General features: G+C 32.9%; 4 protein-coding genes across 4 annotated transcripts; 2 read left to right on the top strand and 2 right to left on the bottom strand.

Annotated features, from left to right (window-relative positions):
• The first annotated feature begins 47 nt into the window (after nt 1-47).
• LOC108579391 (protein FAM32A) lies at nt 48-666 on the top strand. The gene is made up of 3 exons (XM_017942918.1): nt 48-214; nt 350-482; nt 544-666. The coding sequence occupies exons 1-3, from the start codon at nt 129-131 to the stop codon at nt 664-666; spliced, it is 342 nt and encodes a 113-aa protein (XP_017798407.1). The 5' UTR covers nt 48-128.
• A 493-nt stretch (nt 667-1,159) lies between these two features.
• On the bottom strand, nt 1,160-3,752 carry LOC108579324. Its single transcript, XM_017942832.1, has 9 exons — nt 3,685-3,752; nt 3,196-3,444; nt 2,961-3,118; nt 2,748-2,895; nt 2,252-2,678; nt 2,033-2,187; nt 1,720-1,959; nt 1,417-1,649; nt 1,160-1,345 (listed from the first exon to the last, which is right to left on the bottom strand). Exons 1-9 carry the CDS (start codon nt 3,734-3,736, stop codon nt 1,160-1,162), a joined length of 1,848 nt encoding a protein of 615 aa, XP_017798321.1. The 5' UTR covers nt 3,737-3,752.
• A 596-nt stretch (nt 3,753-4,348) lies between these two features.
• On the top strand, nt 4,349-5,959 carry LOC108579392 (nuclear RNA export factor 2-like). Its single transcript, XM_017942919.1, has one exon. It carries the CDS (start codon nt 4,349-4,351, stop codon nt 5,957-5,959), a length of 1,611 nt encoding a protein of 536 aa, XP_017798408.1.
• Nucleotides 5,960-6,254: 295 nt separating this feature from the next.
• On the bottom strand, nt 6,255-13,301 carry LOC108579351 (integrator complex subunit 1). Its single transcript, XM_017942875.1, has 12 exons — nt 13,136-13,301; nt 12,547-13,028; nt 11,166-12,455; nt 10,773-11,089; nt 10,024-10,701; nt 8,155-9,942; nt 7,775-8,089; nt 7,236-7,698; nt 7,045-7,169; nt 6,793-6,983; nt 6,438-6,710; nt 6,255-6,370 (listed from the first exon to the last, which is right to left on the bottom strand). Exons 1-12 carry the CDS (start codon nt 13,299-13,301, stop codon nt 6,255-6,257), a joined length of 6,204 nt encoding a protein of 2,067 aa, XP_017798364.1.
• Between the last annotated feature and the right edge of the window lie 348 nt (nt 13,302-13,649).

The following is a 13,649-nucleotide window of genomic DNA, read 5'->3' as shown; positions in this document are numbered from 1 at the left end:
GAATCGATTTACTCCCGTAAAGTTGATTTGTTATGCTGCATAGTTTGTGTACAAGCCGAAGACGCGACAAGGTTGCGTACAAGATAGTGATATTAAATTATAAGGAAATAATTACTTAGAAAACTAGCATGCCCTCAACAAACGACGATGATCCCTATGCACATGCAGCAAAGGGACTGTTGAAGCTTAAAAATGATCAAGGAGTGAGTAAAAAGTATGTGACGTTTGATTTTTAGGTTATGTTTAATTATGCTAATATTGACAGCTCTTCCGTACCTCAATATTCATACATTAACTTTTAACAGTTCACACTTGTTAATTAATATCTTTGTTATTTATTCAAAAATAGAAAAAAGAATAAAGAAGGTAAGAAGAAAAAATTAGTGGAAGTGACGAAAATTGGAGAAGAAGAGGAATCTAAAACCACAGAAATGAAACGAACAAATGCTGAAATAGCGTTTCAAAAAATGCAAGAAAAAATGGTAAGCAATTATTTTTGTTATGATATTTGCATTGTTTTTAACTGTATAATGTTATTTTCAGCAAACTGAACGGATAAAACAGAAGGCTTCAATGACACACAAACAACGGGTTGAAGAGTTCAACAGACATTTGGATAGTTTAACAGAGCACTTTGACATACCAAAAGTTAGCTGGACAAAATAAATTTTTTTCTGTAGGATACTTTATTTATATAATGTAAACATAAATAGTGTAATATAAAACTAACATTTAACCTTATACAAAGTTGTACTCTATTGCAAATATTTATAAAAAAAAATATCATTAAACTTTGTAAAAAATAATAAACTGGATGGAATTCTAAAACTTATGACTATGCTTTTGATTAATACGAGCATAAAAGGCACATTTCTTAATGCACTTACCTCATTGTAACATACATAAAATTACAGTGTTATGTTACAATATACATCTCTTTATAGTATACAATCTACAGTACATAAGTGCATTATGTAAATATGTATTCAGTGTATAATTATTCAAGTCAAATGGACGTATGTATAGAAAATGGACGGAATTAATATATATATATAAAAATGAAAAAAATCAGTAGCTAAAATCGTAAATCTAGTTAATACTTTTGCTAGTATCTTTAAAATGAAGTGAATTACCATGATAAAAATGTTAACATACTGTGTTAACATACATTAATCAAAGATGTATAAACTATGCTAATTGTCAACAACACGGACGGATATAACGGCAAGGTTTCTGTACCCCCGTTACCATAATTAAATATTTTTATATAATTCTCAGATACTACCCAAGGATTACTTCCATCGTCGAAGTACATTGGACACTGATCGCGTTCTCTTTCGTATTCCTAAATTACAAATTTTGCATTGAACTATAACTAATATATTCAAAAAAGTACATGAAATTATTTAGCATTACCTGTAACTCTAACGCGACTGCAGCACCTTCAGTATAATTACTGCTTGTAACATCTTGTTTAAGATCACAGAATGGCCCAATAGCTTGAGACATGAGGACTCTGTTTAAATCTGCTCTTTGGTATACCCAACAACGATACTTACTAAACGGATCTAACTCGTCGTACGTTATTAAATATGACTTTAAATTTTCTTTCCAAAATCCAATACATTTCATCTTGTAATCCGGTAGACCTATGTATTTAAAATGAAATGTAAAACATGTATAATCTTACTTAGTATTACCATAACCATTTAAACTTACTGTAGATATCTACAGGTCTTCCTAAATGATCCACTGATAAGCAATAAGTTTCGTCAATGGCAATTTCTTTTTGGTCAGTGTCGCATACAGAAAAATCGGAAATGTTCTGTTTACAATAAATATTTGGACGTGGAGATAACGTAACACCTCCTAAAATTCTGGTTTCAAACAAAACATCTCCTTTCTGAATAAACATGTATTTACCAGCCACAGGACAGCGTACTGGAGTTGGATCCTTGGCTAAAAAATATACAAATTATCGATGACAGAAACCAACTAAATATAGGTGCTTATAAAAAAATGCTTTACTAACCTAGGAATAAGTCGTATTTCCACGCCTCCTTATTAGGAAACTGAACCCAAGAACAAACTGTATGAAAATTATCTTTAATAACTGCAACGCCACGCCGATATCTAATGATATTGTGATGTCGACGTACGAAATCGAAACAGACGTAATCTTTTTGGCTGAAAATGAAAGCCAATTAATTATTTAAGCATAATACTCATTAAGTATGTTAAAAATTCATACCATCCATCAACAGTTAATCTAGCCATCATCACCCTGGTATCCCTTGCTTCCCGACAAACATATATCGTACGTCTGTAACGACCTTCGTCCGGATACCAAGTTTCAATGATATGTGTTTCATTAATGAAAATATCTGCATCAATATTAGCAGTGTTTATCCATTGTCCGCTCATGTCTTCCGGTAATCTGCATCCTGGTTCTACGATCTCCGATTTAACAGGTGTTACCCTTAAACGCTCTGGACTTTTTTCAACCGTCTTTAACGTATTACATTCTGCGGTAATAGATACACCGATAAAAAGGTCATCGTCGCGATTTTTTAAGAAACATCGGTATTTTTCATCTTTTCGAGATTCTTTTGTGTTTGCAACCGCGAAAAAGTGATTTTTATCAACAAACCAATCTCCCAAACAACTATATTCCACCACTAAAATAAATAAAACTATGTTAGAATTATAAAATATAAATTTTATAATAAACAATTTGTCAATATTACCTCCATCAAAAGTCTCCTTCATACCAGAACACTGTTTATATGTTATATTGAATTTTTGATTAGTTATCAAGAATTGTGTTCCTGCAGTTTGACATGATTTGATTTGTGCATCTGGATGATTGCACTCTCCTGTGAACCTGAATCTATTCTGTAATAACAATAAAAAAATTAACTTCCTTTAATACCTGATTCATTAGGTTGTTAAATATATACCTGATAAGCAAACTGCCAAACACCCTCAAGAGATGATCTACAATTTACAGGAACATAATTCTCTGAAAATAATGTTATTAATTGTTGGTCAGGTCTTAATCCTTTACAAACATTTTCCACTGTTGGCTCAACATCATTAGGCAAATTTACACAACTTGCTGAAACATAAGAATATTGGTTTAAATTACATATGCTTTTGTTAGGAATTTATAAAAACTTGTTATAGCTATTTCACCTTCAAGTTTTTCCAGTACATTTACTGTCCTAACAATTAATTTTACACAATGGTAACATTTGTTATTTCCAAATACAAATGTATAATTAACATGAAGCTCTTCTAACATGTTAATACAAGAGCCCCGATTTGTCATGGTGTCAGCATTTATTTCTGTTAAAGTTTTCATGCCATTTTCCCAAGAAAACCATGATCCTCTTATGACTGGTGGAATTTGACAACGACTTGATTGCTGGACGGAATGTGTAACTAAAAAACAAACATGAAAATTACATAAAGTTGTGGTGTACAATATCTTATTAAAAAATACAAAGTGTTAAATATAATTCTATAACATATTGGATTACACGTTATTAATTAACTGTACTTTATAATTATAACAACGTAAAATAGAGCTTCTACTTTTTAACAAAGTAAGATTTAACTTGTAACAACCATATACACATTACAAGTGATTATACATGCATGATTGTATACTAAACTACTCACCTTGCCAAATAAAACATAGTGCAAATAAAAGTAAACGCAACCCATTTGTCATCTTATCATTAAATCTGATCTGACGATTACAGTAAATTAAAAAATTTATTTTAATTGGAGAATTGATTACACAGCGCGTTAAAAAATTTGTTCACAACGCCCATCCCACTTGTGAGTCATACCTGTGCTGCCATCTGAATATATATTCAACATGTTTGCTTCTTTGAACGTGACTTAACCTACTTATGAGTTTATACTTATTAATTAAAAATTAAGTATCGCTTGATTTTTAAGGAAATAATCAGTCATTTTCTTGTTTATTTCGTGATGATATAAAAATGCGTGAAAAATTTATGTAAAAAATGTAATGAAGTAAAAATTAGATATGTTTTATGCCTAATACAAATCACTAAACTACTGATGTTTCCTTCTAAACTAATTTTTCTCACATGAAACAATTCACCTAAAGATATGTATAAAAGAAGCATTTACTTTTTAGTTATATATTATTACTTTATTGCAATCAATTTATAATATTCCAAAACTATTTCATTTATGAATAAATTTCATAAACCACATGATTGTATCATAAATCAATTTTATATTTTATCATTATTTATTGTGAAAGTATAAATTTTATGAAGTATTAATATTTATTGCACTATCAAGAATAATGGCAAACACAGAAGTAGTGGAAAATGTGGCAGCTTGGGAGCCATTAAGATTGACACACAGTAAACCATCATTTACTACTCAAGAATCATCCTTAGCATCACGTCAAGACTTGTGGCACAAATTTATTTTGTTTGGCATAGGACAATACAAAGCAACAGAAGTATTAAGAAGTATAATTATTGCTTGTGAACCTGAAATAATATTGCCTGTTATGTACAAGGAAGAAGGTCCAAATAAAAGTACCTTCTTAGCAAAGTGTACCTCCAGTGCTATTGAAAATCTTGTGAAGCAAGGTTTATGCGTAACATTATCAAATGGCCAGGAATTACACATTGATATAGTATTGGGCTATACAGACACACAGGATTTGCAATTGAATCCTAATAGAATTATAACACAAGCATTGTATTATAGATATGAACCTACAAAAAAAGTACTAAATCTTGATGATTTTGAAAATGAAAAATCATTGGGATCTATATACTGTCCCATATCTTTACCCAAAGTGTTACACTTTGTTTTAAGATGTACTAAAATGGGAATTTTAAGCAATAATCGTGATGTACGGTTACCTGTTAGAGAGCTGAGTTTAAGATATAATAAAATTACAGCCATTATTCTTTTTGAGAAATTCTTCAACTATCATTTGACCAAATTAGATTTACGTCACAATCAGATTGCAGATGTGGAATATTTACGTTACTTTAGTGAATTTAAAATAAGTGAACTTTGGTTGGATGGAAATCCATTATGTGCAAAATACAACAAATGTCAAGATTACTTACAAGCAGTGAAAAATGTTTTTCCCCATTTACAAAAATTGGATGGAATTGTAATAGGTATGGAGCAAAAGTTTGTTCCTAATATTCAAAGTAATTTTCTAAGAGATGGTTCAAAAGCTTGCCTTATCAAACAATTTGTGAAGCATTATTTCACATTGTATGACCAAGATGATAGGCAAGTGATGAATGGCTTATATGATAGGGATGCACTTTACTCTATGACACAAGGACCTATTTCAAATTACATTCATAAGCAGTTAACTAAAGCATTTGTTACAAACAGAAATTTACTTAAGTTTGTTGATTATGCTAAGTGTCAAGAATTTTTATTACGTGGTCCAGAAAAAATTATTTCTGCACTCAGAAGTCAACCACCTACAACACACCACTTTAAATCATTTCACGTGGACTTATTGTATGAAGGAGAAGTCCACCTTGCAATTTCTGTGCAAGGACTGTTCTCATTTAGAGAAGTATCTTGTCCACGAATGTTTTTCAACAGAACTTTCATAATTATGAGAAAAGAAGATAATGAATATTGTATTACTAATGACCAGTGCTACCTTGATGGAACACCTGCTAATGGTAATCTGTCAGGAAACAGTGAAATAAGATATGAATCAAAAGGTGCACCAAAATTTATTCCAACTGTGTTTAGTGTTTCTGAAAAAGAACAATTACTCACATTTTTGCATGAATTGACTACAATGAACATGAAATTTTGCTACCAGTATCTTGAAGATGCCAACTGGGATATAAGGACAGCTATTACAACATTTATGAATATGTATACAGTTAACAATGTACCACCTGAAGCTTTTCTATGACATATATGTATTTTATAGTGTATTGTGTTAGACTTACATGTATATAATTCTATTATTATTTACAGTACATCTGCAGCATAATATGAAAATGTTGTAATTGTGAGTACAAATTTATATGCGCGTATGATATTAAATTAATGTTACCTTGTAAAAGTTTCGTTTATAATTTCGTATTGTAATTTCTCAAATGATGTGTAATTATCTAAGAAAAATAAAATAAGTGGCAATTACTGTTTTACATAAAAAATTTTTTATTCCATTTTATACAAAATAAAAAATTACAGTTTTTGTAATATTAACAACCTTGCTGTGTATTTAACAAAGCAATGGTTTTATTTATATATGGTATAGTATTCACATTTGAATTTACTCCTAATTCAAATACCTTCTGCATCAGTGGTAAAGCATGTTCTGTAATGAGGTATAATTTATGAGAATGTAAATTTGCTGATTTTACAACAGCAATGGAGAAACTTACCCTGCATATATAATACAATTTCTGGCAATTTTTCTAGAGCCGACATTAAAATATCGGCTCTAGGACTGTCCAGACACCTTTGAAATGCGGATAAGATATTTGCATTTGATGCAGGACGATGTTTTAGTGCTCTTGCTAGTAACGTGTGAGCAAGAGATCTTATATTACTTTGCGGAGATATAAGTAATTCCGCTATATTATCCGTTATAGATTCTAACACCGAGGGTTTTCGAGAGGATAAGTGTTCAATTTCTTGAAGAGCACTAAATACATCTGAAATATGATATTAAAATCTATATATTTTAGTATTACAAAAAAATTTTAACCGAAATTGAAACATATTTTGTAACCATACCTTCACCTTGCAGTTTAGATAGGGTACCTAGCAATGATGGCCAGTGCTGTGGAATAATGGATTCTGAAGGAGGTGGAGTAGGAGGAACGGTAATTAAAACCTCTTCTAAATCTTCTCCTTCTCTTGGCACTGGAATGCCTGATACAAGTGTTCTAAGTGTAACTAGATTCGGATAGTGTACCTGCAATTCACTATATGTAAGTGTAAGTTGGTGTCTGATAGTCATTAGAAGAGATCCAAGATATTACTTACTGAAGAATATGAGCATGCTTTTGCAAGTATTTCAGTGCCCTTTGTGGATCATAAGAGATATATGCCTGTAGTAAAGTAATAAATCTATTTAAGAGTGGTATGAGATCTTTCACTGGACCATAATTCTGAAAATAAAACAAATTAGTAATCTGTAATTTAATATGTATTAATAAGAATATTCCTTTACATACTTGGAAGCACTGAAAATAATTCTCTAATGTGTCATCCAAAGCTGTCTGATGTTCTTCACTAAACAAATGTGGCTGTAATAATTCCAACAACCCCATTATTTGTACAAAAAGGTTTAAATGATGGCCTGATCTAAATTGGCTAAAGTCCATGTAAGATCTTCCCATTAAAGATGAAGCTAACATGGGAAGTTGTCGTAACATTAAAATAGGATGTACAGCAGCCATTTTTCGAGCACATAATTCGAAATCCTGAGACCTGGAATTCCATGATTTTTGCCTTGGTGTTGCTGCTAAAGCAGTTAACAAAGAGTGGCTCATACAATCCAACACAGAACCAGTCCATTCTGTAATTTGTGCTCCTCCAACAAACATTTTAGTTTGAAAAGTGTCTAAATAGCATATTACTTTAGGTATCTTCATGTACATATGTAATAAAAATTGATGGGCCATGTCAGAGTCAATGCTAAACACAAAAACAAAACCGTTTAGAAAGTTTTTGTTTCAAATGTGGAGATAACGGTATACTAAAATAAACATACTTTGAGTCATTCATCATACGCCCAGCCAAATATTTTACAACACTAGCTATCAAATGATCGTCCGTAGAAACACAGTGTAACAACAAATCAAGACGAGACTCTATCCTAGCAAGTGCGGTGTTTCTATTTTGACAATTACATATAATAACAGCCTCTGCAACTATATATGCTACAAGTGTTAATAATTGTTTCTCATGCAGAAGTAAAATATTTTCTGGAACATAGTGCTTTGGTGTGAACTTGTCTCTGCCTTGCCAAAGTTTTGGATTACAGGTTAACGCCCACAAAAAATCTAAAACAGCCGTCGGATCGTACCTGTAAAAATAATATTTTATTGTCTTTCATTTTCTTTCTAAACGTTTTAATAATTTTTTACCTACCCGTCATCACATTTATCTAACAAGTGTCCAACACATTTGTACAAAGTTGCCCAACTTGCTCTATGCGTTAATAAAGTTAACAAATAAGGCCTAAACGAATGTGAGCTTACAACGTTGTTATCAATTTTCATTTGTATCTTCGTTTTCCCAAATAGAAGTTTCATTTGAAGAATAGGACATGTGCCAATTAATTCTGGTTCTACAGATGCTAACCAGTCAATTAATAAACCAGTTCTTGGTTTCAAAATACCTTCATTACTATCACTTACTAACAACCTTGCCACTGCTTCTACAAGAACATCGTTCTTTTGTTGTTTAAGACAAATATCTAATAATTTACAACCCACTGCTTCTAAATTTACCGGGTCTGTGCTTTCTAAGATAGATCCAGGATCTCGATTTTGCATCAACATCGTCAGTTCCATACTTTTTGGCGTTTTAGTTAACTGCACATTTGCAAAGTCTCGTAAAATGGATAGAACTGGTGCCTTTACATCGCCTATCAATTGTATTAAATTCAAACACATATTACGTGCCAATTCGACCACTTGTTGCGAGGTAGATGATTTCTTTAAAGGTAATAATATTACCCGCATTAAAGTGCAAGAATATTGTGGCATATGAACAAGGGAAGCTAAGAATTGCTTGACTTGCATCGAGCTCAATACGCTGCATATGTGTTGTATTGCTAACACAACAGCCCCACTTTCTTTGGCTGATTTCTGCAAATCTTTCGCCAAAGTTTTGTGCAATCGACGATATGCATCTACCTTTTGATTCATTGGTATATTTTCAATGAACAATCTATTGATCAAATGGGGGACGTCCGTTTTAACAGAACATTGTATAACAGATTGTTTCTGGACCATAGCACTGAGGGGTAATGGTTCTTGCAACTGTCCAACAGTCACCGCATTTTCATCAGGTAATTGAGGCTCCATCAATTGTAAAACTTGTACAAAAACTAGTCCACCTGTTGCTCCTCTCCTGTGTTGAACTTCAACTAATTGCGCCATATATGTCTTATCGAGAACTGCTTCACCAACTGAGCTTGGATCGATTTGCACACCAGCATCCAGAGTATGGAGTAATTTAGTCATTGAAGGCACGGGAATTCCGAAGCTTTGAATAAAAAGAACCAACTGTTGTGGTTCGAGGTCTTTGAGAGCTGCATCTATCAAACGTGGCACACTACTCCTAATCATTCTTAATTTTAACCAATCTGGTATGAGTAAAGCTTCTTCGCTCGTGTCAACAAGGAAAGCTTTTGGTGGCTCGGTATTCAGTGGAAACCACGTTTCAAGCAAAACATCGAACAATACATCATCCTCACAATCATAAGTTAAGAGGATTATCATAGCGTGAACAACCAGAATATGCATGGTACATTCTTCTCCTGTACTCCATTGTACTAATATTTGATCTTGGCTCTCAGACCACGTATACTCTTCTGCTCTTGGAGACCGAGCTTTCTCTAAATAATTGCAAAAGATCACCATGAATGCGTGTAAAGTTTGTTTAGCTTGTGAATTGTCAATTTCTGATTGCGGTAAAATAGCTGCTATAATTGTACTCCGTTCGACCACTAGCTGCGATATTTCGTTAGCCAAATCGGTTAAATCGGGTAGATCATCGTCAGTAGTGTGCGCAGCAAGATAAGATATGTAGGCGTGTACAAGGTCTGGATTGTTCTCGACCTGACAAGCACCTCGAAGAGCAGTGGAAACCAAAGACCGTACCGATAAGAAGTGAGGTATGGACGGTAATTTCCGAATAAGCCAGACCTCCCTGAAAGAAAGAAATGGTTTACATGCAGCTTTTACTTTAAAGAAGTAAGTGCTTCATAGGTAAATCTATTAAAAGAATTACTTTTCATTCTCTCCGTCTATGTCCATAGGCTCTTCTTCGGTAGGTATTGATCCAAGGACCATCTTTAAACCTGTAATTGCTTGAAGACGACTGCCAGTTTGTTGACTACTCAGTCTTCTTAAGAAATATTCTAAGACCTCGTAAGCATGCTGTCGATCTTGTTCGGGATCGGTTAATAACATCTGAAGATGGGCTAGTAACTGCTGTTGTCTTGGTTGCTTCTCCACAGCTTGAGCACTAGTAGATAATAAAAATTCGCAAAGACATTGTACCGGTAATTGACTAAGGGACCCTTCGCTATTTTGTACAAGATCTGCTAGCCAAGGCATACTCTGAGACGAACTTTGCTGTTGTCTTTGTATTATATCTAATAAGAAATCTGGTTTACGAGACCGACAAAGTAAATGTCCCAATCTATGGGACACATTTAACGATTGTATTTGTTCTAACACTGCCGGAGGCGGTCTCCTAGCAATACCAGTTGGTTCCATAGTCATCAATTGTGATAACAGCAAGCTATTTTGTTCTGATATTTGTATTCTCGTTGATGCAGCAGCTAAGTGCGATTCATATTCGAGTATTTCTTGTTTCTCAATAGCTTCAACTTGCAATTCTTTCGAACGTTCTTGCTCTATAATTTCTGGTAACGCCATCGTCGGCGGAGGATACGAGAAATGACTGCAAAGCAATATTGCATTAAAAGAAATTCACAATAATTTTTCCTCGGGAGCAAAAATATTTAAACATACTTTGTAATACACATTTCCATGAGGGTTCGTAAAATAGGATATCGTTTCCACGCAACAGCACCAATAGCTGAAGGATTATGGGCTGCCAATATTAATAACATTATCCATCCTTTCCAATATAGATTCGATATTGCCAAAGTAGGTGGTACATAGCTAAAAAAAAAAAGAAATAAATAATAATTAAAATAAATTCCTGCTAAATTAATTAAATTTATAATACCATTAATATTTATAAATACTTTGATGGTATATTTATAGTTTCGTCGTATTAATTGATCCACTAAGTCTAACGTTTCTGAATGAGTAATGCCATTTTCCTGAAATACAAATTATAAAAGACTTAAATTTTAATGTTAAAGTTATGCATTAGAATTTATTATTTTAGACACACACTTTTGAGAAACCAATTAATAGCAGTCTTAACAATGTACTCTGTAATAGTGGAACATCAGAAATAAGACGTAAATAAAATACTCTATCAGATTCAGGAGGCCAGTTATCTAATTTATAATATTGCTCTGGAGATTCAAGGAGTAAAATTTTATGCAAAGCATGAAGGAGCTCATTTTTTCCAATGGCGTACATTTGTGGTGCCGAATTTTGTAACCACAATACGGCTTCAAATTGTATTGTCGCTACCATATTTTGAAATTGATGTAATAAAGCTATATCTTTTTTGTCGCCTCTTTGTGCCAATGCCGCAGCTTCTTTAACTTGTGGACTGATAGCTAATAACATACATAGGCACAATAAATCTGCAATTGAAATGAAGACTCGTTCTTTGAATTCAAAATTAAGTAACTGTTGCGCTATATCCTGTCTTTCGGACATTAATGTGCGCGCAAAAGTAAGTAAATTAATATCGTGTCGACAGACACGTACGATTTCTCTGAGCAAAGCACGTAAAGGTCTAAGATAATCTTCCCGATTCATTAGTAAATCTTGAAATATTTCAGCGAGTAGCTTAGCCGCTTGTTCGGGTAAAGTTTGAAACATTACACCCAGCATTGGCATGTTATACGGATTTCTTGCAGTAGATAATTCATTGTAAATTGTATGCTTCAAGATAGTAGATAAGTTTTCAGGGTGTAAACCGATTAATTCCTTTACACCATTTAGATATAGATTAATTACGGCTTTGGTCTTCAATCTCATTTTTACTAATTGACTTATAACTTCAACATCTCTTTGTGTATGAGAAGTACAATTGTAACAAATATAACTCAGTAGTTCCTGAGCAGGTCTCATTAATTTCGGGTTATGTAGCCACATTTCTAATCTCGGAACAGCGATATTTCTGATTTCTACAAAACCACAGGCTGAAGAAAGTAATTTGAGAAAGTTCTTGGTAATTGACTCCGGTTGTCGCCTGTTCAATTGTTCTTTTACAGCTTCAAGAACAATGAATTCTATATTCTCTATACAATGAGCATATCTGGGAGTCACAGGAAATTCTATCTTTTCTTTGTCTCCAGAAAATTGTACAGACGAAGACCCCGGATCTTCGTCGTCAACCGTAGATGGACTATGACAATCGCGCGGTGTTAAGACTGATAGTTCTGGTTGTAAAACGCTTTTCGGTGGATGTCGTGTGTTAAATCCCGTTAAAATATTATCTACAAAACCTTTGCATTCTTCGTGATCAACCCATACCCTTTCACCCAAAGCATCCTCAATGTACAGCTACAAAAAAAAAAAACAATAAAAATTAATTTTAAATCAAATGTTACATACAACAAAAAATAAGCATGAATATAATGCATTTATAAACAACCTTTACAAAAATTTCTGGCCAGTTTCTTTTTTCATGAAACCCCTTCATCAACAAATTAGCTGCAAGCACAGGAACCAATGGATTTCCTTTAGCTTTGTAATTATGTGCTTGATCCCGTTTCAACAAAGATGATAGTGCATGTAATATGCAATCATTTGAAAAAATAGAAGGACGAATTTTTGCTAAGTACAATAATCCCATGTAAACCAATGTATCAGGCTTCCATTTTTGATTTTTAAGAGTTTTAATGGCACCACAAATGATGCCTATAACTTTGTCACCCTCATCATTATCATTAGCTTCCAAAACCATTGGAACAAAATCTGCTGGATCACTGTCTATGGCTACCAATTCCCAAGCTTCAGCACTTGAGAATGGTGGTCTCTGATGAGAAACATGTGTTGCAAGTTTAGGTTTTTTTTGTGGAATATATTGAAAAGATTGTACAGATCCTGATGGTGCTTCCTTTTTCCGATCATTTCCTACATAAGTTTTTACACATTATATGTATTAACTGTGTCAAATATTTGGCTTAATTTTCTCCAAATCTTTCTTTGAAAGTATATCAAAAGAACAATGCTTTATTTACCAGAAGTTGAAGAACTACTACTTGGTTTAGAATGAATAACACCTGGCCTCTTAGCATCAGAATTTTCATTACGTGAACCTTTGGAACCAAGTGCAAATAAATCAGAAGGATGCTGGGCAATTTTATTTTTTGCACCCCTACCAATTCCAGCCTTGCCACGATCCATTCTGATGCTTGTGCCTATTAAGTTTATAAATAAAAAACAAAATTAATAATCATTGTCATTCGTCATTTCTTGTGTAAAATAAATGTATAAGAGTAGAAATTTTTATTTTAGATCTAAACATTTATTTTTTTTAATTCTTCAAAGTATTGTAAAATGTCAAATTTAGAAATGTTTTATATGAAGCGCTAACCTATTTAACATTTATAAAGGGAATTTCCAAAAACCACTGTTTTAAGAAATATTTCTAACACTGTACATCACTAATAACGTTAAATCTATAAATGAATCCGCTTCAATTAAAAATATAGATGCAACAATGTTTTCCTACGTCAACAAATTAACGTTTCA

This window comes from Habropoda laboriosa, unplaced genomic scaffold (assembly GCF_001263275.1).
Source record: "Habropoda laboriosa isolate 0110345459 unplaced genomic scaffold, ASM126327v1 scaffold76, whole genome shotgun sequence".
Taxonomy (NCBI): Eukaryota; Metazoa; Arthropoda; class Insecta; order Hymenoptera; family Apidae; genus Habropoda; species Habropoda laboriosa.
This window is presented reverse-complemented; position numbering and strand designations above follow the sequence as displayed.

What these genes read in the sequence shown, in the direction of transcription:
- LOC108579392 (XM_017942919.1), top strand. Translation starts at nt 4,349, where the DNA reads ATGGCAAACACAGAAGTAGTGGAAAATGTGGCAGCTTGGGAGCCATTA.
- LOC108579324 (XM_017942832.1), bottom strand. Translation starts at nt 3,736, where the DNA reads ATGACAAATGGGTTGCGTTTACTTTTATTTGCACTATGTTTTATTTGG. An exon ending in GAAGGAGACTTTTGATGGAG is followed by an intron (nt 2,679 to 2,747) that starts GTAATATTGACA and finishes TATTTATTTTAG; the next exon opens with TGGTGGAATATAGTTGTTTG. An exon ending in AGATTAACTGTTGATGGATG is followed by an intron (nt 2,188 to 2,251) that starts GTATGAATTTTT and finishes TTTCATTTTCAG; the next exon opens with CCAAAAAGATTACGTCTGTT.
- LOC108579351 (XM_017942875.1), bottom strand. Translation starts at nt 13,301, where the DNA reads ATGGATCGTGGCAAGGCTGGAATTGGTAGGGGTGCAAAAAATAAAATT. An exon ending in TTAGATAAATGTGATGACGG is followed by an intron (nt 8,090 to 8,154) that starts GTAGGTAAAAAA and finishes TTATTTTTACAG; the next exon opens with GTACGATCCGACGGCTGTTT. An exon ending in AATTGTATTATATATGCAGG is followed by an intron (nt 6,371 to 6,437) that starts GTAAGTTTCTCC and finishes ACCTCATTACAG; the next exon opens with AACATGCTTTACCACTGATG.
- LOC108579391 (XM_017942918.1), top strand. Translation starts at nt 129, where the DNA reads ATGCCCTCAACAAACGACGATGATCCCTATGCACATGCAGCAAAGGGA. An exon ending in GATCAAGGAGTGAGTAAAAA is followed by an intron (nt 215 to 349) that starts GTATGTGACGTT and finishes ATTCAAAAATAG; the next exon opens with AAAAAAGAATAAAGAAGGTA. An exon ending in AAAAAATGCAAGAAAAAATG is followed by an intron (nt 483 to 543) that starts GTAAGCAATTAT and finishes TGTTATTTTCAG; the next exon opens with CAAACTGAACGGATAAAACA.